This window comes from Mesoplodon densirostris, chromosome 3 (genome assembly GCF_025265405.1).
Source record: "Mesoplodon densirostris isolate mMesDen1 chromosome 3, mMesDen1 primary haplotype, whole genome shotgun sequence".
Taxonomy (NCBI): domain Eukaryota; kingdom Metazoa; phylum Chordata; class Mammalia; order Artiodactyla; family Ziphiidae; genus Mesoplodon; species Mesoplodon densirostris.
Genome location: NC_082663.1, coordinates 166,269,541 through 166,294,449, shown reverse-complemented (window position 1 = coordinate 166,294,449; position 24,909 = coordinate 166,269,541). Strand labels below are relative to the sequence as shown.

The 24,909-nt window shown below is 41.6% G+C and overlaps 1 protein-coding gene across 7 annotated transcripts in view; it reads left to right on the top strand.

The window, feature by feature from the left end:
* The window catches only part of TENM2 (teneurin transmembrane protein 2), a 1,009,203-nt gene that overhangs the window by 650,085 nt on the left and 334,209 nt on the right, over positions 1-24,909 (top strand). For all 7 annotated transcript variants that reach the window (XM_060094960.1, XM_060094959.1, XM_060094962.1 and 4 more), the window contains one exon: positions 21,961-22,195. In XM_060094960.1, the coding sequence (XP_059950943.1) occupies positions 21,961-22,195 (235 nt within the window). The remainder of the gene's footprint in view (positions 1-21,960; positions 22,196-24,909) is intronic.

The window sequence follows — 24,909 nt, the reverse complement described above, 5'->3', positions numbered from 1 at the left end:
GCCTCACTACACTTTAAGTGTGCAGAGAGTACCCCAAGGGCCATGTGTGTCCTACTGATGTGATTCAGAATCCAGGGCAGGAATTCCAAGTCTGAACCTTGCTAAGAAAGCAGTATAGCACTTATATTCCACGTGCATAATTGAGAACTCCAATTCGCCATGCTCTATTATCTAGAATTAAACACAAAAGACAGTTGATAAATACCACATTCAGTTCAAAACACAAATGAATCAAAATGTTATAGTTTCTCTCCACAGGTAATAATTAACATTCTTCTGAATTTCTCTGTGTGTCACAGAGCATCCTTTAAATGGTACGCTAGCAAAAAAATCCTAGTATATTGAGACATGCGTGTATGTAGACCCAACAGAATAGTGAGTTAGCTTTTGGAGATAAGACCAGGGTGGGGAGAGGGGGTTCATGTTTAGCTTAATAATATGCATATATGAAAAATTTTCAGAGCAATATGTCATAGTGGCCCTTAGAAAATTTTTATGCATAAACTGCAATGTGAATAAAAACGTACATGAAAAATGAAGCATTCTGATAGTAACACCCACAAGGGGAAAAAGAGTGTTAAGGCGGGATCTTTGTGGCTCAGTGAAAAGGTGAGCATAGGTTATGACTGTCTTTCTTTACCTTCCTAGAGGTCAGAGATTCTATAGCCTCAAAAATCCATGGGACCCAGGGTAGATGCTCAATAATTAATTGCTGAATGAATGTGCACGTGAATAAATGAAGACATGAGTGAAGGAACGAACAAACAAATGGTTGAAAATGGTTTGTCATAAGTGAGCTTAGCTCAAGGGTCATTGTTCTTGGGCAAGGAATTTAATTGGAGAGAAGGCAAAAGGAAGAGAATATGAAAGGCTTTATCAAGAAGCAACTAGCATATGACTTTGCTAGGCTCTGTACAAAAAGAATCCCATAGAATGAAAACATTTTCCAATTATATACCATGTGTAAGTTAGAGAGATTTGTAAAGATTTAATGGGCTAAATATGGCCAAGGGGAGTGGTTTAATATGTAACGTGCCAGTGTTAGCCCCAGTGGTAGTCGTAGAACAGAGCAACCATAAAATATCTTACACTTGTCACCATATATTAAGGAAGCTGTCGGAGTTCATCTGATCCAATCCAAAAAGGCTTCCTGAAGGAGGAGGAATTCCATCTATCTTGCTTTTGATTTGCAAATCCTCTGCAGCACTGTCCTTTTCCTTTGCCGCAGTCATTTGCTTTTTGTATCACCAGCCACAGAGATAAATCAGGATTTACTCTGCTCAGGTGAGTCAGTGGCCTGTAGCAGAGATTCTTTAATACAGTAGATTCATGATGGAGAAACTAACATTTTCCAGTGGTCCAGGGAACCACCAGAGATCCTGTTAGTCAGAATGTGGAAGTGAAGTGTGTCTATTCCCACTTGGGGTGTGTCAGAGGCCTCTGCCGTCATTAGTTCCGTGGGGATTTCTGCTTATAAGGCATTTGTTGTCACGTCTGGGTTGCTCCAGAAGACAAAAAAATTGCTGCAGTTTGCGTGAGATAGAGCTTGTGTTTTGGTAAAGAAGCCTGCAGTAATTTTTTCCCTGAACTTCGGTCAAGTTCAAGCTTTTGTCATTTGTCTCAAATGATATCAAGCAATAGCCCCTTTGAAAGACTTTCCCTTTAGAATTTGCACTCCCCTTTCGACTCCTTTGTTCTGACCTTACTTTTCAAAGTGTCATTCATTCATTCATTCTTTCAGCAACACTTTATTGTATCTACTAAGTGTTCCAGGAGCCAGGAATTCAGCAGAGAATAAAACAGCATCCTTGCCTTCAAGGAGCTTACTTTCTAAAAGACAATTTTTAAAACTGTGATAAGTACTTTAGGCAAAAAGAAAGCAATGTAAGGAAGATAAGAGTGCTGAGGTTGTCTTGGGAAGGCATGTCCTAAAAGGTGACGCTTAGTTGAGACCTGAACACACTAAAGGAGTGGGCCACTCCACAATCTGTATCCCCAGGCCAAGGGTGTGGCAAGTGCAAGGGACCTGAGGTCTAAGACTACTTGCCTCAGTCCCAGATCAGGCAGAGACCAGAGAGGATCAGGGCCTTTTTTATTTTTATTGTTTTTAATAGATCTTTATTGGAGTATAATTGCTTCACAATACTGTGTTGGTTTCTGTTGTACAACAAAGTAAATCAGCCATATGCATACAAATATCCTCATATCCCCTCCCTCTTAAGCCTCCCTCCCACCCTCCCTATCCCACCCCTCTAGGTCATCAAAAAGCACCGAGCTGACCTCCCTGTGCTATGCTGCTGCTTCCCGCCAGCCAACTGTTGTACATTCGGTGGTGTATGTATGTCGCTGCTACTAACACTTCGCCCCAGCTTCCCCTTCCCCCCACTGTGTCCTGAAGTCCATTCTCTATGTCTACGTCTTTATTCCTGCCCTGCCACTAGGTTCATCAGTACCTGTTTTTGTTTGTTTGTTTGTTTTTTGTGTGCATACGGTATTTGTTTTTCTCTTTCTGACTTATTTCACTCTGTATGACAGACTCTAGGTCGATCCACCTCACTACAAATAACTCAGTTTCGTTTCTTTTTATGGCTGAGTAATATTCCTTTGTATATATGTGCCACATCTTCTTTATCCATTTATCTGTCAATGGACGCTTAGGCTGTATCCATGTCCTGGCTATTGTAAATAGTGCTACAGTGAACATTGTGGTACCTGTCTCTTTTTGAATGATGGTTTTCTCAGGGTATATGCCTAGTAGTGGGATTTGCTGGGTCATATGGTAGTTCTATTTTTAGTTTTTTAAGGAACCTCCATACTGTTCTCCATAGTGGTTGTATCAATTTACATTCCCACCAACAGTGTAGGAGGGTTCCCTTTCACCACACCCTTTCCAGCATTTACTGTTTCTAGATTTTTTGATAATGGCCAATCTGACCAGTGTGAGATGATACCTCATTGTAGTTGTGATTTGCATTTCTCTAATAATTAGTGATGTTGAGCATCTTTTCATGTGCCTCTTGCCCATCTGTATGTCTTCTTTGGTGAAATGGCTATTTAGGTCTTCCACCCATTTTTAAATTGGATTGTTCATTTTTTGATATTGAGCTCCATGAACTGTTTGTCTATTTTGGAGATTAATCCTTTGTCCGTTTTTTCATTTGCAAATATTTTCTTCCATTCTGAGGGTTGTCTTTTTGTCTTATTTATGGTTTCCTTTGCTGTACAAAAGCTTTTAAGTTTCATTAGGTCCTATTTGTTTATTTTTGTTTTTATTTTCATGACTCATTACTCTGAGTCGAAAAAGATCTTGCTGTGGTTTATGTCAAAGAGTGTTTTTCCGATGTTTTCCTCTAAAAGTTTTATAGTGTCCGGCCTTACATTTTGGTCTTTTATCCATTTGGAGTTTATTTTTGTGTATGGTGTTAGGTAGTGTTCTAATTTCATTCTTTTACATGCACCTGTCCAGTTTTCCCAGCACCACTTATTAAAGAGGCTATCTTTTCTCCATTGTATGTTTTTGCCTCTTTTCTCATAAACTAGGTGACCATATGTGCGTGGGTCTATCTCTGGGCTTTCTATCCTGTTACATTGATCTATATTTCTGTTTTTGTGCCAGTACCACACTGTCTTGATTACTGTAGCTTTGTAGTATAGTTTGAAGTCAGGGAGCCTGATTCCTCCAGCTCCTTTTTTCTTTCTCAAGACTGCTTTGGCTATTTGGGGTCTTTTGTGTTTCCATACGAATTGTAAAGTTTTTTGTTCTGTTTCTGTGAAGAATGCCATTGGTAGTTTGATAGGGATTGCATTGAATCTGTAGATTGCTTTGGGTAGTATAGTCATTCTCACAATATTGATTCTTCCAATCCAAGAACATGGTATATTTCTCCATCTGTTTATGTCATCTTTGGTTTCTTTCAGCAGTGTTTTTTTTTTCTTTTTTCTTTTTGCGGTATGTGGGCCTCTCACTGTTGTGGCCTCTCCCGTTGCGGAGCACAGGCTCCGGATGCGCAGGCCCAGCGGCCATGGCTCACGGGCCCAGCCGCTCCGCGTCATATGGGATCCTCCCAGACCGGGGCACGAACCCGTATCCCCTGCATCGGCAGGCGGACTCTTAACCACTGCGCCACCAGGGAGGCCCTCAGCAGTGTTTTATAGTCTTCTGAGTACAAGTCTTTCACCTGCCTAGGTAGGTTTATTCCTAGTTATTTTATTCTTTTTGTTGCAATGGTAAATGGGATTGTTTCCTTAATTTCTCTTTCTGATTTTTTGTTGTTAGTGTATAGGAATGCAAGAGATTTCTGTGCATTAATTTTGTATCCTGCAACCTTACCAAATTCATTGATTAGTTCTAGTCATTTTCTGGGGCATCTTTAGGATTTTCTGTGTATAGTGTCATGTCATTTGCAAACAGTGACAATTTTACTTCTTTCTTTCTGATTTGTATTCCTTTTATTTCTTTTTCTTCTCTGATTACCATGGCTAGGACTTCCACAACTATCTTGAATAAGAGTGGCACGAGTGGACATCCTTGTTTTGTTCCTGATCTTAGTGGAAATGGTTTTAGTTTTTCACCATTGAGTATGACGTTTGCTGTGCATTTGTCATATATGGCCTTTATTATGTTTAGGTAGGTTCCCTCTATGCCCATTTTCTGGCAAGTTTTTATCATAAATAGGTGTTGAATTTTGTCAAAAGTTTTTTCTGCATCTATTGAGATGATCCTATGGTTTTATTCCTTAATTTGTTAATATGGTGTGTCACATTGATTGATTTGTGTGTATTGAAGAATCCTTGCATCCCTGGGATAAATCCCACTTGATCACGCTGTATGATCCTTTTACTATGTTGTTGGATTCTGTTTGCTAGTATTTTATTCAGGATTTTTGCGTCTCCGTTCATCAGTGATACTGGTCTATAATTTTCTTTTTTGTGTGATATCTTTTTCTGGTTTTGGTATCAGGGTGATGGTGGCTTCATAGAATGAATTTGGGAGTGTTCCTGCCTCTTCAAATTTTTGGACGAGCTTGAGAAGGATTGATGTTAGCTCTTCTCTAAATGTTTGATAGAATTCACCTGTGAAGCCATCTGGTCCTAGACTTTTGTTTGTTGGAAGATTTTTAATTATGGTTTCAACTTCATTGCTTGTGATAGGTCTGTTTATATTTTCTAATTCTTCCTGGTTCAGTCTTGGAAAATTGTACCTTTCCAAGAATTTGTCGATTTCTTCGTGGTTGTCCATTTTATTGGCATATAGTTGTTTGTAGTAGTCTCTTATAATCCTTTGTATTTTGGCAGTGTCAGTTGTGATTTCTCCTTTTTCATTTCTAGTTTTATTGATGTGCATCCTCTCCCTTTTTTCTTGATAAGTCTGGCTAAGGGTTTATCAATTTTGTTTATCTTCTCAAAGAACCAGCTTTTAGTTTTATTGATCTTTGCTATTGTTTTCTTCATTTCTATTTCATTTATTTCTGCTTTGATTTTTATGATTTCTTTCCTTCTACTGACTTTGGGTTTTCTTTGTTCTTCTTTCTCTAGCTCTTTTAAATGTAGGGTTAGATCATTTATTTGAGATTTTTTTTGTCTCTTAAGGTAGGATTGTATTGCTATAAACTTCCCTCTTAGAACTGCTTTTGCTGCATCACATATGTTTTGGGTCGTCGTGTTTCCATTGTCATTTGCTTCTATGTATCTTTTTATTTCTTCTTTGATTTCTTCAGTGATCTCTTAGTTATTTAGTAGTGCACTGTTTAGCCTCCATATATTTGTGCTTTTTACAGTTTTCTTCCTGTAATTGATTTCCAATCTCATAGTGTTGTGGTCAGAAAAGATGCTTGATATGATTTCAGTTTTCTTAAATTTTCCGAGGCTTGATTTGTGACCCAAGAGGTGATCTATCCTGGAGAACATTCCATGTGCACCTGAGAAGAAAGTGTATTCTGCCATTTTTGGGTGGAATGTTCTATAAATATCAATTAAATCTATCTGGTCTATTGTGTCATTTAAAGCTTGTGTTTCCTTATTTATTTTCTGTTTGGATGATCTGTCCATTGGTGTAAGTGAGGTGTTAAAGTCTCCTACTATTATTGTGTTACTGTCGATTTCCCCTTTCATGGTTGTTAGCATTTGCCTTATATATTGAGGTGCTCCTGTGTTGGGTACATGAACATTTATGATTGTTATATCGTCTTCTTGGATTGATCCCTTGATCATTATGTAGTGTCCTTCCTTATCTCTCATAAAAGTCTTTATTTTAAAGTCTATTTTATCTGATATGAGTATTGCTACTCCAGCTTTCTTTTGACTTCCTTTTGCATGGAATATCTTTTTCCATCCCCTTACTTTCAATTTGTATGTGTCCCTAGGTCTGAAGTGGGTCTCTTGTAGGCAGCATATATATGGGTCTTGTTTTTGTTTCCATTCAGCCAGTCTGTGTCTTTGGGTTGGGGCATTTGATCCATTTACATTCATGGTTATTATCGATATGTGTGTTCCTATTACCATTTTCTTAATTTTGTGGGATTGTTTTTGTGGGTCTTTTTCTTCTCTTGTGTTTCCTGCCTAGAGAAGTTTCTTTAGCATTTGCTGTAAAGCTGGTTTGGTGGTGCTGAATTCTCTTAGCTTTTGCTTTTCTGAAAAGCTTTTGATTTCTCCATCGAATCTGAATGAGATCCTTGTTAGGTAGAGTAATCTTGGTTGTAGGTTTTTCTCTTTCATCACTTTAAGTATAGCCTGCCACTCCCTTCTGGTCTGCAGAGTTTCTGCTGAAAAATCAGCTGATAACCTTATGGGGATTCCTTTGTATGTTATTTTTTTGTTTTTCCCCTGCTGCTTTTAATATTTTTTCTTTGAATTTAATTTTTGTTAGTTTGATTAATATGTGTTTTGGGCTTCCCTGGTGGTGCAGTGGTTGAGAGTCCGCCTGCTGATGCAGGGGATACGGGTTTGTGCCCCAGTCCGGGAAGATCCCACATGCCGTGGAGCGGCTGGGCCCATGAGCCATGGCTGCTGAGCCTGCACGTCCGGAGCCTGTGCTCCGCAACGGGAGAGGCCACAACAGTGAGAGGCCCGCGTACGGCTAAAAAAAAGAAAAATATGTGTCTTGGTGTGCTTCTACTAGGGTTTATCCTGTATGGGACTCTCTGTGCCTCCTGGACTTTGGTGACTATTTCCTTTCCCATGTTAGGGTTATGGGCTACTATAATCTGTTTGAATATTTTCTCAGACCCGTTCTTTTTCTCTTCTTCTTCTGGGACCCCTATAATTCGAATGTTGGTGCGTTTAGTGTTGTCCAAGAGGTCTCTGAGATTGTCTTCAATTATTTTCATTCTTTTTTGTTTATTCTACTCCTCAGGTGTTATTTACACCATTTTGTCTTCCAGCTCACTTATTCATTCTTCTGCCTCCGTTATTCTATTATTGATTCCTTCTAGAGTGTTTTTCATTTCAGTTATTGTGTTGTTCATCTCTGTTTGTTTGTCCTTTACTTCTCTAGATCTTTGTTAAACATTTCTTATATTTTCTCATTCTTTTCCTGAGGTTCTGGATCATCTTTACTATCATTACTCTGAATTCTTTTTCAGGTAGGTTGCCTATTTCCTCTTCATTTATTTGGTCTTGTAGGATTTTACCTTGCTCCTTCATCTGTGACATATTTTTTTGCCATCTCATTTTTTTTCTTTTTTTTGGATTAGTAGAATTGTGTTCCTGTCTTACAGGTTGTTCGGCCTGAGGCTTCCCACACTAGAGCTTGTAGGCTGTTGGGTAGAGCTGGGTCTTGGTGCCAAGATGAGGACCTCCAGGGGACCTCACCCTGATGAAGATTCCCTGGGGTCTGAGGTTCTCTGTTAGTCCAGTGGTTCGGGCTCGGAGCTCCCACCGCAGGAGCTTTGGCCCAGCTCCCAGGTCATGAACCAAGATCCCGCAAGCCATGCGGGGTGGCAAAAAAGCAACAACAAAAAAAGGAAAACAATAACAAAGTAAAAACTAAAATTAGACTAGGAAACTAACAGATATGTTAGAAAGAATATAAAAATAAAAATATCAATAAAACAACAACCGGAAGGTAGAACAGAACCACAATAGTAAAAAAAAAGAAGAGGAGAAAAAAAAAAAGGTGGAAATGACCTTGGCTGTGGAGGGCGGGGCCTAAGCAGGGGTGGGGTTTGGACGGTGGGCAGGACCTATGCTTAGGACTCCCAGGGCTGGAAAAGGCCCTGGGAGCTTTGGGGCTTAGGCTCAGTGGAAGAGAAGGGGCCCAGGCGTGCCTCCTGCCTCTAGTCTCAGAGGGCTGGGGACCCTTCCTGGGAGCCCAGCAGGCTCTCTGGGCCGGAAAGGGTGGGACCAATGCCCTCTGCTCTTCTCCTGCTCCTCTGGTCCTGGAGGGCCCCTCCTGCCTGCCTCTCCTGCTCTCCCCTGGCCTCCCTCCTACACCCCCAGGACCTATGCAGCAGGAGGTGGGGGGGGTGCCTTGGAGGGTGGGGGACCTGGCCTGGAAACTCAGTAGGATTCCTGGGGTCGAGTGGGTGGGGCAAACATCTTCCACTCCTCTCCCACTCCTCCGGTCCCAGAGGAGGGCCTTTCTTATCTACTTCAATGTTGTTGTTGTTGTTTTTAATTAATTTATTTTATTTTATTTATTTTATTTTTGGCTGCATTGGGTCTTTGTTGCTGCACGTGGGCTTTCTTTAGTTGCGGCGAGCAGGGGCTACTCTTCATTGCGGTGTGTGGGCTTCTCATTGCGGTGGTTTCTCTTGTTACGGAGCACGGGCTCTAGGCGTGCGGGCTTCTAAAGTTGTGGTATGCAGGCTCAGTAGTTGTGGTTTGTGGGCTCTAGAGTACAGGCTCAGGGTTCAATGTTTTCTTTCAGAACAAGGCTTGAAGCTGAATGGAAGAGACAAACCTAGGCTGATAATCTGGCCAATCCCTACACACGTCCCAGATTTTAAAATGTCTGTGTTCTTGCTTTTTCTCTGCCTGCTATGTTTCTTCCCCCAGATATTGGAATGGCTCTCTCCCTCTTTCTTTCAGGTCTTTGATCAAATATCATCTTATTGAGAAGCCTTCCCAGACCACACTGTTAAAGTGTTAGATAAGCAGTGTTAGAAATGGAAATTATTTGCTCTACCAAATCTGATTATTTCATGAAAGAGACTGACTCATTCTCTATGTTATGGGATTAAGAATAATCCCATTTGAGATGATAAATACTAGAAAGTTTTAGTAACCCAAGAAGCCCTGAGAAACAAATTGCTAATTCATGACTTACGCCATCTAAATGTGATGAATAACTCAGGGCCTCAGGGGGTTCACTGGTGAATCGCAGTAATAAAGCAACTCACTTGCCTCACAGGTGAACCTCAGCAAAAGAAACTTAAAAGTCTGGATTTTCCACAAGTTTTTCATGCAAAATAAGGGCTGATACTAAATAGGAACACCAAGGTTCAAGAAGAGCTAAGCTTTCCTAATGCTGATTTTCATAGGGAATAAGAGAATTTATAAAAAGTGAAAAGCTACTTATAAGGTCCTTCAAATTGCCCACCATCAGGTGGTTCTATTTCAATGCATTTAAGTTACAAAAGGTGAAAATTAAGAGCACTGATTATTTCGATATGTTTTAAGACCTAGAGCTATTGTAACTCATGAGTAGGAAAAAGACCCTTTGTTGTTGTTTTTTTTTAATTGAAGTATAGTTGATTTATTATGTGTTAGTTTCAGGTGTACAGCAAATTGACTCAGTTGTACGTATATATATAGATATAGGTATAGATACAGGTATATCTGTGATATATATATACATATGTACATATATCTGTTCCTTTCAGATTCTTTTCCATTATAATTTATTATAAGATATTGAATATAGTTCCCTATGCTATACAAAGGGTCCTTGTTGTTTGTGTATTTTATGTATAGTAGTGTGTATATGTTAATCCCAAACTCCTAATTCATCCCTCCCCCTCTTTCCCCTTTGGTAACCATAAGTTTATTTCTATGTCTGTGAATCTATTTCTGTTTTGTAAATACGTTCATTTGTATCATTTTTTTTAAGATAAGGGTCCCATATACTTAATGGTGCCATTTACCTCAAGAATATCTGGCAGCAGGAAGTTTTCCAGGTCGTTGAAATAATCTTGGAGTCACAGGATCTATTCCACTCCTCTCTCCACCATTTCTAGAAAGAATTAGGCTGGTTAGGCAAAAATAACTAAATACTGACGTTTCCTAAGTACTTCCTATTCATAATGCATTTTCTAAGCACTTTAGCTTTAAACATACTATCTCATTTAACTCTCTTTACCAAGTAGGGATGGTTATTAACCACCTTTTATGGATGGGGATACAGAAGGCCAGATGGGTTACCTACTTCATAACTCTGGTTGTCGACAGAAGTTGCTCTGGCAAAACTAGAGAAATCAATGTTGAAAAGACTGTGAAAACGCCCTGGAAATGGCATGATGAACCATGGCTAAGAGGAAACCCTGTTTTTCAAGGCGGGGGCACAGTAGGAGATGGTGATTCTAATGTCATTGACACCTCCTCCCCCGCAAAACTGAGATCGGCAGAGCACACTGGCATCCTGTTGGTCCCAGTGTTTTCTGAAAGTTGTTTGCATCCTGGGACTCTTGGGTAGTGCCAAGGGGTGGATTTTCTCATCTTACTCTGCTCAGCACTGGATATTCCTGCTCATCATCCATGCTACATCATAAGAAGAACCATGAGCACTGTCTGATCCACTTTAACTAAGAGTGCAAAGCAGTTCCAAGACAACTTTGAGAGAAAACACCAAACAATTATAAAGAAAATCCAAAGGACACTCTCTCTGATAGTACATGAACCATGTAATCCTGGGAGGGGAATGCTGCTTCAGGAAGCTCTCAGATATTTGTTTCTCTGGGATAATTATGTGCTTGTGTGTGTGTGTGTGTGTGTGTATTTTGAAGGCAGACAGAGTATCCTGAAAACATCTCCAGCAATATGCCCTGTATATCCCATTATATCAGCTGTCACTTGACGTGAAACCTGATACAGTTCAAGGTCTGACTTTCCCCTGACTTCTGTTTATATAGTGTGGAGAAACTTTTGTTCCCTTGCCCTATAAGGTGTGTACCACAAGAGATCTGGGGAAAAGGTCACCCAGATAGTAAATAATTCTGCTGAGCTTTGAAGTGAAAATGCTCTAGGAACCTTTATCCTGTCCTTGCCATTTAACTAGTGCGCTTCAGTCATTCTTGGTATTAACGAATGGTGTAGATCAGAGCTTGTACCCATCATTCTGTTTCTCAGAGGCTCAATCTGAAATCAAAATAATATTTTATCTTTGTTTTGATCCTCTTCCTATGTTCAGGGGAAAGAATTGTGACCATTTCAAAGAAAAAAAAAAAAGGAATGAAATACACCCCAAGGAAAACCTAGTTAAAGAGCTAAAGAATGACATATTGATGGAAGAAAATTCCGCTGTGATTTTTATTTAAAAAAAATAGTCTGGCCTTTGAAAAACATACTATCTTTCATGGGTAGAGAAATATCCAAATTATGCCCAACCTATTTTACAATAAGACCTTGAAAAGCTATGCGATGAGCTGGAATGAGAGGAGTTTAAATTTTTGATGCAATTCTCTGCTTGGGAAAGTGATAATGCAGCTCAAATAAGAGAGAGAGTATTTTCTGCTACAGCGCAACAATCAACATAACGTCTGGGCGTATTAATAATTTCACTCCTAAACTTCTCGACGGGGAGAGCATGGGTCTTAATAGCATTGTCAAGATCCTTAGGGCAATTGAAAAACCCAAAATCATTACTTTCTACTGATAGGCTTTCCTCTCCCAGAGGATGCCAAAATACCTAGGGTAATGTAGATTTATTGAAATGCTCAGACAGGCACTGCTCAGATGTAACTTCGCAATAGAATCTTCTCTTTAGAAGGATTTCTCTCAAATATTTCAAGTGGTCTTTTTTTTTTTCTTTTTGTATTTGTCACTTGGAAAGTAGCTAATGGAGTTGACATTGATCTCAAGTGATACTTTTCTGATGATTTAAGAAAGCAAGGAGTGAGTATAGGGCTATGGTAAAATGATGTGGCATCTATGATTAAAATCCCTTTGTGATCCATCAGAGGTGAGAACTTGCCCTATTTGGGCAGTACAGTCCCAAACCAACAAGCACTATTAAGCTTGTAATTCAAGGGTAGCTGCTGGTTTGGCACCCGATTCAAGACTTCTCTCTCTCTTCCTTCCTCCCCTCAAGAGTCCCTGCCTGTGCGTGGCTAGGTTTTAGCTTATCAGAAATGGCTCTCTGCTGTGATTACAGCCATGCCTGAAGCACTGGAACAAATTTCAGGATCCCCCTCAGACCCTCAAGTGTACAGTTGGCTCTCAAATGGTCATCGCCTAACAATCTCCACCTGAAAAATATCAACAGCAGCGGGGCCCCAGCCGAAAAGCTCCTGTGAAGGACTGGCTTCAGGTTGCCTGGGAAAGATTTTTTTTTAACGGTGTGAAGTGGCCCCCGTCTGAGATCTAACTTTGATTGGTTCCAACAGGACTCTGCAACAGACAAACATTGTGGTTATAAAAAACCAGAAGGAATCCCATTTATATGAAATGTCCAGGGCTTCCCTGGTGGCTCAGTGGTTAAGAATCTGCCTGCCAATGCAGGGGACACGGGTTCAAGCCCTGGTCCAGAAGATCCCACATGCCACGGAGCAACATAAGCCCATGGGCCACAACTACTGAGCCTGCGCTCTAGAGCCCACGTGCCACAACTACTGAGCCCACGTGCCTGGAGCCGATGCTCCACAACAAGAGAAGCCACCACATGAGAAGCCCTCGCACCGCAACAAAGAGTAGTCCCTGCTCACCGCAACTAGAGAAAGCCCGCGTGCAGCAACAAAGACCCAACGCAGCCAAAAATAAATAAATAAATAATAAATTAATTAATTAAAATGAAATGTCCAGAATAGGCAAATTCATGGGAACAGAAAGTAGATTAACAGGAGGGAATGGAAGGCACCTGCTGATGGGTATGGGGTTTCCTTGCCGGGGGGAGAGGGGTGGTGACAGAAATGTCCTAAACTTAGACAGCCGTGATGTTTGCACATCTTGGTAAATATACTTTTAAAATACTAAAATGTACACTCCAAGAAGCTGAATTTTATTATAGCTCAGTAAGATTGTTACTAATAAAAATAAAAAGGAATTCAGGCAGAGCCAGGAAAAAACAAACAAAACAGAGGGGATGGAAGTCACCTTCCTCCCGTGTCTGGCTCTCTCCCTGTTAATGGACCCTCTGAGGGCAATAAGCATTAGGGGAATTAACTACATGCTCAAAGAACAGAGGCAAAAATCTACTCTGATCCCTCTCTGCTGAGGCTCACCACCCTCCAGGGACATGAGTTGTCAATTCATTTGTTCATTCACTCTGTGCTACTTCTGTGCCAGGTACTGTTGCCTTGTGCTGGGGATATAAAAATAAGAGAGACATGCTCTTTGCATTGGAGGAGCTCACAGTCTAGTGGGGAACACAGGAGAGTCCAAAAATAATACAAAACCTTGTGCCAAGGGTGATGAAAGAGATGTACCCTGTGTGCACTGGAAAGGGGCCCAAATGTATACAGTTAAATACAAACTGTATGAAGGGAAACATATCATTTAACCTCCTTGCCCCTCCATTTCCTCATCTTTGAAGTGGACAACAACATCTATTCTGAAGGTTATTATAAGTTTTTTTTCATTTTGATTTTATTGGAGTATAGTTGATTTACAATGTTGTGTTAGTTTCAGGTGTACAGCAAAGTGATTCAGTTACACATATACATATATTCATTCTTTTTCAGATTCTTTTCTCATATAGGTTTTCACAGAATATTGAGTAGAGTATTATAAATTTGAAATAAGGTACAATATATAGAGTGCTTATTACACAGCTGGGGCTTATTAAATGTGAGCAATTGTTCTTAGATGAGCTAATATGTCCCTCTAAACTGTAGTTGTTTATGAATGTAGGTAGAGGTGACAAAACTTTGGTTTCTAAGCCTGCAAGTGATTCCTCCTTAGGACTGCAATCCCCATGCTTCTGTCATGGGATGTGTCATTATGAAGGCACCCGGAATATTTTTTCTCTGAGGTCACGCATTTTATGTAAGTAAGAGAACTACAAATCATTGCTTTTGAGTAAGTACCATCCTTTCCTTCTCTGGTGCTCTGGTCAGGCTGACTGGGGTCTTTCCATGAAGGATGGCCCCTGGCCCAGGACTGTGCAACTCAGGCCAAGAGGCACTGGCCAGAGCCTATGTGAGGCCCCGTGGGAGATGAGAAAGAGGCCGTAACTTGGCTGGCTCCTTCATCCTGCTTTCTTTTTTCTCCTCTATTCTGAAATGCGGAGAAATGTGCAGCCTGACAATAGCAGCCAGATGCAAGAAATACTGCAGACCAGTCAACCATCCTGAAAAGCCAGCAATACCATAGGAGGGTCAATAATAAAAAAATAAGAGTCCGCTCTTTAGGAAACAAATCATTCAGTAGATATTAAAGACAGGGAAGGAGGGAGCAAGCTGAATGTCCACAGCATCCAGTACTTTGAGACAAATAAGTAAGCCTCTCTCCAAATGCAGGAGGAAGCTGGATCTGGACCCCCCTCCCCCCAACCCCGGGCTATTGGCAAAGTGCCTCCAGTCAGAGCTGGCAGGATGAGATGGGACCAGTGTGCCCTCGTTTCTGCCTCCAGCAGACCTAATTGGGAGCCAGGGATGCAGCGTGGAGGAGGAAGCTTGAGGAGGGCCTTTTGGGAAAGCACAGAAAAGAGACTGCGCTGCACTTTAGCTGTTCTGGCCTATTTCTCCTGATTCAAGCAGCACTGTGAGGGGCAGAGCTTTGAGGTGGGCGATTCCCTCCACTTTCTCACAAGATTTGCTTCTACAATTTAAGCACATGTGCAAAGAAATGCGTCAAGCCAGTTTTCCTCTGTATCTGAGGGGGCGTGCATAAACTGGGGTAGGGTCCTCATTCCCTCCCTGTGTGCGTGCTCTCTGGGGCCTCGTGCTCCTCTGCATGGGGCAGAGTGGGGAAGAGACCCTGGGGTCAAATATCAGCTCTACCGTTTACTGAGCTGTGTGACCACTGGCGAATTACTTAACCTCTCTGAGCCTCACGTGCAGGATCTGTGTAAATGGGGATGATAAGAGAACCTATCCCATAGGAGTGAGTGGGAATACCCTGAAATAATTTAAGTACAGCACTTACCACAGGATCAGACACACAGGGAGAGCTTAATTCATAGCATCTATTGTCAGTATTATTGGTTTGTTGTCATTATTTGTTTATGGAAATGGGACAGTTCTGAATCCCAAGTTCCACTTCGGCAGGCTCTTAGAGAGATGCTCTTGAGACCACCTGAATTAATGCCTGTGCCATGTCACTTAGTCACTATGCCCTTCTGTAGACAGAATTTGAAGGTAGAGAGGTTGAGGTTAGTGACTTTGCCTCCATATGTTGATTTGATATCTCACCATGAAAGCTGCCACCTCAAAGAGCTAGGAAAACTGGAGTGACCCAGGAGGTACTCGTTACTTTCACCAGAACCATGGTTGCTATTGCTGGTATTACTATTACTGGTATTTTTAATTATAACACAAAATAATATGTGTTGATAGCTTACTCTATGCTAAGAATTGTGCTGGGCTCCCTATAAATATTCTCATTTGATCCTCCTAACAGCCATATGAGAGAAGTAAAATCTCTATACCCATTTTACAGATGAAGAAACAGACTCATAAAACAATACGTAACTTTCCAGTGGTCACACAGCTAGTAAGTGGCCAAGCAGGGGTTCAAAACCACCCAGCAGCCTGGCCATCTGCAATAGCCTCCACTCTCCATAGTTCTAACCACAGGCTGTTACTCTTGAAAATTCTCACCTCCGACTCCCTCTAGCTCCCATTCAAGGTCAAATTTGAACAGGATGTCCTGGTGCCAGTTTTCATCACCCAGAGACTCCAGAAGCTCTGTCAACACCATCCCCACTTCTTGCATCTTCAGATTGCCATCAAGATGGAACCTGCTCCAAAGATGATGTTCTTAAGGCAGACAGTTTGTGGTTAATTCATCATCTTGGGGTCTGAAGGGTTGAAATTTTTTTAAAGGCCAACAATTGGCATGCCATCTCCAAGAATGAGTGAATTATTAGCAGCTAGGCAGGGCTCTACTTTTATTTTTCTTTCACACATTTTATCATCATTTTTAATTGCCAGGAATAATTGGTGTGGGCAAGACACCACCAATCTGAGTTCATCCCTGCCTTCCCACTGTCATCAACACCCCCCTTGGCAAGGGTAGACCCAGCCTAAATGTCTCCCCCAGCTGTTTATTTAGGAAAAATGCAACAACAGTAGCCAATTATTGTGAATTTACTTCCTTAGCTGCAAAGAAATTTCTTTCTTTCTTTTTTTTTTTTTTTTTTTTGCGGTACGCAGGCCTCTCACTGTTGTGGCCTCTCCCGTTGCGGAGCACAGGCTCCGGACGCGCAGGCTCAGCGGCCATGGCTCACGGGCCCAGCTGCTCCGTGGCATGTGGGATCTTCCCGGACCAGGGCACGAACCCGCGTCCCCTACATCGGCAGGCGGACTCTCAACCACTGCGCCACTAGGGAAGCCCGAAATTTCTTTCTTTATACATTATTTAAAATGTGGGTGTTGCTGGTTTCCACATACTATTTGAGCACCACTCATCTAGTCAACACAAGAGTTGATACTCCAGTATATATACACAATGGGATACTACTCAGCCATAAAAAGGAATGAAATAATGCCATTTGCAGCAACATGGATAGACCTAGAGATTATCATACTAAGTGAAGTAAGCCAGACAAAGACAAATACCATATGATATAGCTTATATGTGGAATCAAAAAAAAAAAAAAAAGACACTGGGCTTCCCTGGTGGCGCAGTGGTTAAGGATCTGCCTGCCAATGCAGGGGACACGGGTTTGAGCCCTGGTCTGGGAAGATCCCACATGCCGCGGAGCAACTAGGCCCATGAGCCACAACTACTGAGCCTGCGCCTCTGGAGCCCGTGCCCCACCACAAGAGAGGATGCGACAGTGAAAGGCCCGCGCACCGCGATGAAGAGTGGCCCCTGCTTGCCACAACTAGAGAAAGCCCTCGCACAGAAACGAAGACCCAACACAGCCAAAAATAAATAAATAAATAAAAAGCAGTTTCTTAAAAAAAAAAAAAAAAAAGAGTAGCTCCCACTTGCCTCAATTAGAGAAAAGCCCGTGCAGCAACGAAGACCCAACACAGCCAAAAAAAAAAAAAAAAAAAAAAAAAGACACAAATGAACTTATTTCCAAAACAGAAAGAGACTCACAGACACAGAAAACAAACTAATGGTTACCAAAGGGGAAAGGGGGATGGGGGGAGGGATAAATTAGGAGGCTGGGATTAACATATACACGTATAAAATAGATAACCAACGAGGACCTACTGTTTAGCACAGGAAACTATACTCAGTATTACATAATAACCTATATGGGAAAAGGATCTGAAAAAGAATATATATTATATGTATAACTGAATTGCTGTGCTGTACACTAAAACTTACATGAAATCGTAAATCAACTATACTTAAAAATTATTTTAAACAGAGTTGATTTTGTAGTGGCCACACAACTTTGTTGGAATTGATATTGTGAACTGATAAAGAAGCACTGCTTTATTTTTTAAAACTCTACTGTCAACCAGTTGGCATTTAGGAGGGACAGCATATGTGAACGGCATCTCTGTCAGGATCAAAATTGCTGGCAACTGTCCCACAGCAAATCTAAAAGCTCAGAAGCATAGACCATTCAAGCAAATAAGTCCAAACAAGCAAACAGGACAAGTTAAGCATTCATTCAAGCACTTAATTTTTAAATCTACAGGAAGCACCTTCTCCACAAATTAACTTATCTTTGATATGAGTCCTACCTGTCCCACCCTAGCTTTTAGCAAAGAACCAATATATAGCTCCTTCTTCCTAGGACTAAAAGCTCCACAGTACCTAAAAACAAATTCCAGGTTCTGGACCCGAGATAAATCAGGTGTAGAATAATAGGTTAACACAGCAATTTTAATGACCGTTGCCTTTTGCCTGCTAAAAGCCTACTTATTAGGTTGATACCATGTAAGTGTTTATGTTGCATAGTTATCTGTGGCTCAATTACATTATTATGTGATTTCATATTTATGTAATAGAAGGGCCATTCGATGCACATGAATTAAGCCCAATAAAAGTATGGGACTCAGAGTGGATGCGAAGTTTCCTTCATCAAGCTGAGGTATTCATTTTTGTTTCACCACAGACTGAAGACAACACTTGCCTTGGAGAACGGCTTTTCATGTCATTTAGCTTCTTAGAAAGCGGTGAGGCATGTTGCTTGCCATTGTCTGCATTTTTTGAAATAGAAAACCGTCACAATCTGCAAATGCATTGGATGAGTGTAACAAAAACAAACACAAAAAGTGCTTGAGATCATTAGCTGTAGCAGAGATGTTGTTATATTAGCGGTACGTGACCCACAGAGAATGCTAAGGAACCCCCAGTCAAGCCAGCAGTCAAAAACATAAATGCCCACCAGCCAGTAACATAAGTGCATACATCCGATCAGATGAAGATAACAGGGATCATTCGGGCTGATGACAAAAACAAACTAAACAAAACCACCCAGTGGCATTCAGCTCTATCCAGTTGTTGCCTTGAGGGAATACAGACTTCAATTTGTTTTTGTTTTCAAGAGAAGTCAGAAGTCCAGAACACGATGTACAATCTTGACCTTGAATTTTTGGTAATATTCAGCTTGGGTGCTGCTGGTTTGTGACTCCTGGCCTAGAGAGCTGAAGTCGGGGTGTATTCCATCTACTCAAATCTAGGATCCTTGAGAGCTGCAGTTATGTCTTTATCCATCCGTTTATTCCTAGGAGAACCAAGCAGTGTTCCCTGCACATGGTTTGGGGGAACTTGCCAGCCATCGGGTAGCATGTTTAGCATTTTACATTCATCTTCCCCTCAAACTTCCTTACGGGTAGTTAGTGCTGTTTTCATCATTTGGCAGATGAAGACACTGACAAAGAAATGAAGTCTCAGGCCCAGGGTCACGCAACTCAAAATTGGTCAGACCCGATCCTTGAACTCAGTTCTTTGGATTTTATCCCCTAACCACTGGCTCAATGCTTCCGCACCACTCTGCTTCTCCCCCAGTGGTAGCCTTTACCCCTCTGTGCTGTCACTGTCTTTTCCTTCTAGCTCCTGTACCTAGTTGAAAAGTTTGTGTTTCGGATAGAGAGGTAAATGAGCAAATATGATCAACATCACAGTGGAAATGAGCAACAGTATAAGGAGGAAATCTTTCGATATTGAGGACGCGGGATAGTTTTTGTTGTAATTGCTATCAGTAATTTGATGTAAGTGCAGTGAAAGAGCTTGTTGCTTTATAGGAGGACCCGGGTGAGTGGAGAGTTAAGTATTTGTTCATCTTCCTCTGCACTTCTTTCTCCATCTCCCCCCCGACCCCATGAAACTACAGGCCTTCTCTTTAGGAGAAATGGGAGGAGAGTTGACGTTTCTTTAAATTAACTGGAAAACTCAGCCTCTGTTTTGTTTGGAACATACCACACCACACCCGGGTCGGCGTTTCCATTCCCCCATCAGCACCATCCCTGGCTGCGTCCGCAGAAAGACAACCACGGGAATTCCACCCACACTGAACACAGATGGACAGGGAAGGGCCACCCAGGCTGGAGCAGACAGAGAAATCTCAGGGTGAACAGACAGGAAGCAGGAGGGTCCCGATATCTCATTTAGTTAATTAAATCCCTCACACAGCCTCTTTGTACTTTGGGAGAGTGTGTGGTCTGGAGGGCTGGAGGGCGGGGGCGGGGGGCTGAGGGAGATAGTAGGTTAGGGCTTGGGGCTGGGGAGGGTGGGTTCTCGCTTGAACACTGATTCATCTCGCCTTCCCGAGGCAAGTCTCATAATTACCTAACTAATGGAGAATAATGACACCACTTCGATGGGAGTTGAGAGGGGGAGAAAGAAAGGCATGAGAATTCATTAACCTTGTGTGAGGGGCTTGGATACCATCTCTGAAGGATCGTTATTACATCATTTCACCCCCTTTTCTCACCTCTTTCCACTAATACGAGACAGACAAACGTAAATAACCATATAATAATAGATTACAAGACAGACAACAATGCCAGAAAATATAGTAGCCTGTTACAGCAATGGAACTCCCTCAAAGATATATTTAAAATGTCACCGGTGCAGAATGGAAAATACGAATTACAGGTTCATTTGGAGGACGCGATTTAAAATCTATACAACTTGTACAGTGGCATTTCCCATTAGGTTTTAGTTTTAGTTGTCTTTTTCTGGACACCAAAAAAAAAAAAATCTCCCCAAGTAATTTCAGCCCAGAGATGCAAACTTCAAGGAACCATTTTCCTCTGTATTTTTCTTTCCTGTTTTCGATGGTCATGATGCTCTCCAAACCTAGGATCTTCTTGACATGTTGTCTTTCTTTCGGAACGTTTCTGCAAGCTTCCCAGGAGCCACGGAATGTAGATTACAACTTTTGGAGATGTAGCCCAGTCACATAAGGAGACAAGTAGTTGAAATTTGTGTCAAATTGCTTGTTTAAATGACTTGAGCCAACTTCTTAAAGCCAGGACAGCGGGGGCTGAGGATATTCAAAGTTGGCAGGGGCCAAAATGACACGGCTCGGCAGTCACCTGGCGGGCTGCCAACCCCGACTGGAGGCTTCAAAACATAAACTTTCTCAAAGGACACAAATTAAAAGTCATGTTTCAGCAGCCATTAGAACCAAATGATAGGCTTACGTTGCATAGTGAACGACCTTCATTTTCATTATGCTTAAAATATTTCACTTGGTAGGTGGAGAGTGGGTTGCTAGGAAAACAGTGTGTGGAATTGTCATCCATGGTCATATTTACAGGAGAATTACAGGGGAAAACAGGGGTATAGTTGTCCTTTGTGAGTTTTTCCTGCAAGGACAGAGGATTGCAAGTTTAGAAACCAGGATGCAATTTGGAGTAAGGGTCGTGGTTTGAAAACATTAACCCTGACCTTCTCCAGAGACTGGGTCCTCAGGGTTCATCTCTCAGAGGACAGATGTTATGAAGCCCCTGATCTGAGCAGGCTCACAGGTGTGTTTTGTTGATTCTTATTTTAAAAAGTATACATATACATGTGAATATGTGTGTGTATATAAACATATATATATATAAATACACACACACACATATTTTTTAATTGTCAGCATTTTTTAAAAATCAGAAAACTCTTTTGAAAAAGTCCAGATCTTCAGCTCTCCTAGAAAAACTGGAAGATCATCTGCCTTGAGCTCTAACCCCTACATGGCCACGTGAGCCTGGATCTGAGTGAGGGCTGCTCCCTGCCATCTCCAGTTCACCCCAGTCCACTTCACTTTCCTGCCTGGCCCCTGATAGGTGTTTAAATTTACTACTCCCTGACTTAGAGTGTTCCATCTTTCTTATACCTTCACAAAGATGCCGTGTTTTTAAAGAATGTATGGAGTGCACTGGTTTACCAGGAAATGAGCTAGGGACTTGTTACAACAATGCTCAGCCTCGTTGAATATCATGTTACTTTCATTGCAGAATTAATATGTTTCAAATAATTCCACTGGTCACCCCTCACCAGCCTGGTTTTGCTAACCTAGTTTCTCATTCTTAATTTGATGCCGAGGGATAAAGGGATAAAGTATACTATTTGTTAGTAACTGACATTGGGATGCTGGTCACAGTCGTATCTGCATCTGTAGTTCCTGACATTCGGCAATGGTCAATATCGAGGCTTTGGTTCCAGGCTCTCCTCCGCAGGCTTGCAGAGTGATCGCAGCCACATTCTGAAGCCCCTAATGGCCGTTTCTCCTTCCTCTTTTCTCAGGCCCTCCGAACCACCACAGCCAGTCAACTCTGAGGCCCCCTCTGCCACCCCCGCACAACCACACGCTGTCCCATCACCACTCGTCAGCCAATTCCCTCAACAGGAACTCGCTGACCAATCGGCGGAGTCAGATTCACGCCCCAGCTCCCGCGCCCAATGACCTGGCCACCACGCCCGAGTCAGTTCAGCTTCAGGACAGCTGGGTGCTAAACAGCAACGTGCCCCTGGAGACCCGGTAAGTCCCTATTACGATCACACTTGGCTCCCTGCTGCATCATCCGCCCAGAGCAGTCGGGAGAAAATCCCGCCTACCTTATGGGACACGTTGACCAACTCTGTGCTGTTCCCTTGGTAATTTGACCCTGGACGGTAGGTTGATAGGTATTTCTTTCTTCACATGTGTCTCCTTTTAATGCTTGTTTACTTTCCTCCACAGCTCCTGTGTACCCAACTAATAGAATTAGCATAACATATTTTTACTCAAAGACTCATGGGGAACATGCTTCTAAGGGTATATTGACAGAAAGCTGCTGATAAATTATACATTTAGCCTTTCTTGAAGTCATAAATGAAGACTCATTTGAAATTAAGTGTTTGGGGAGACCTTGAGAAACAATCCCTGATTCCAGACTGACAGAAGTATAATTTTAATTTATACTTCATCCAACATGCAGTCTCGCTTTAATCCCTCCCGTATACACTAACAGCTTGATGCCTGAGGGGCAAACAATAGTGTAAAAAAACAAACAAGAAAAAAGCGGCAGCACTTATGTTGAGAGGGAAGGGTTTCAAAGTGATTCCAGGTCTGGCTTTGTTTTGTTTTGCCTTTGCTCCTGTCCTTTTCTCCCCTTTGCTTCTGGTCTTCCAAAATCACACCTGCCTTCGTGACCTGAAGGAAGGGGCATTGGTCACAGCACAGCAAGTTGCAATGTAATTGACAGTGGGTCAGCCAGATACTGGAACAGGCCTTGCCGTTCCATCCCCAGACACTTTCATGTTTGTGTGCTTCAATTGTTACTGTTTCCTTGCCTGGAAGAACCATGGAGAGCAAAGAGAGAAGGACTAATTCATACTGAACCTTCAAAAAGTTCCCACATAGTTTTTAAACTTTAATAACTTAGGTTTAAGGAAAGACTGAAATAATCTGTCATCTTTCTGGTAATGACCCGTGAAGTTTCTGCACACAGCTGGAAATAATTGTGCAAGCCATAGCATTTGATGTTGTTTCTTCTCTCTAATATGTTTTGTTTTATTAATAAGATCTTGAACTTGAATAAGTTGTATACCACTGTCACTGTAGTCGCTCCAAACTTTAATACATTTTATTTTCTAACAACTGTAGGTGATTTGTAACCAGGCCTGCAGTCTTAATCTCTAAGGCTTACAGTAGGGAAAGTCAATAGGAACTCTATGCATATATTATACATAATAGATAGATTTAAACATTTGTACTGATAGAATAACCCACTAATAAGTAGCTTTGCTGGAAAGGTTCCAGGCTGAAAGTTGACTGGTCCACCAGGCTTAATTGAGGATATTTTCATAGTTGGTAGTGGTCTTTAAGGCTGGATAAGACTCTATCTTTTTCATCCTTATATCTATGAACTGCCATAGAGTTTGTTGGGTACTAGTCAGACTATTTTCACATTAACAGACCATTGTTTGAAAAATAGTTTCTAGACATAAAGCCTATGCACTGTGGTTAGGATGAAGAAAGAGGAGGGAGAAAGGGAAGGAGAAATGTAGTAGATATTGGGGAAAAAGAAGGAGAAAAAGGAAAGAAGAGGACCACCATCGCCATTAACAACCAGTTTTTATTGTGCAGTTTGTACATGCCGATGTTAGTGGTTTAAATGCACTACCTCATTCAAGCATGGAAGCAATCCAATGAGGTAGGAAGGAATCGTTGTTATTAGCATTTTAAAAACTCAGAATCTAGACTTGGGGGACAGAGTAACTTGCAAGCGTTCTAGGGCTTCAGTGAGATGGTAAATTATGAGCCGCATTGGATGGAACTCTCGTGATCCCTACACATAAAAAAGGTGGTCAGATTGTCTGATGCAGGAGCAGCCACGAGCCTACATGTATTGCCTTAATTGTCACGTCTTCAGGGAAAGATCCATCAGAGTGTCTACTCCTCACAAAGAGTCTCCTGTTGGTGATGAGAACACATACACTGCATAAGTGTATCTCCCATCACCCAGTTTCTGATGTGATCAGTTGGCAATAAAGTGTTCCCTTGAAAGGCTCTGGAGGAGAGGACCAGCAAAGCCAAGCCTGTCCCCTTCTTGTTCTCCTGAAGTTCTCCCAGAACATGCTTTCTGACCTGTAGAGTCCTTCTGCAGATCGTTAGGATACATGGCATTTCTCCTAGGATTGGAGCTTCTCAGTGATGCTTTTAGAGGAGGCAAGCTTGGGAAGTAAGATGGCCCAAACCTTGAAGCCTAGCAGAAGGAAAAAAACAAGGGAGAGCATATCTGGATGTTCTTTGATCAGTACATTCAAGGGCCAAGAGTTCAAGAATATAAGGCCCTTGAGATGGGGCTATTACTAAAAGTCAGTCACAGATATTTGAAACTCCATTCATGGAACTGAATACATATAATTTGGGTGTGCAGCTTGTCTCATATATGAAAACTTTAGCAATAATTAATAGAATTGTTGAACTTTGTGTTTCTCTTTTAAATATGATTTATACAGTCTCTTATTAGCACTTACTTACCAAATCCCTCGAAAATACTAAGCGCTATGTTAGGTACTGGGGAGATTATGATTAAAACATGTATCCTGCCCTTAAAGCTCATACAATCTAAAAAAGGAGATAGGCACATAAACAAAAAGATAGTGCAGTGTTTACAGGAATGGAAGTGCGTAAGTTACAGTGGTTGTACAGTTGAAATAGTTATTAACTTTCCCAGGATGGTCAGGAAAAGCTTCCCGGCTGAGGGG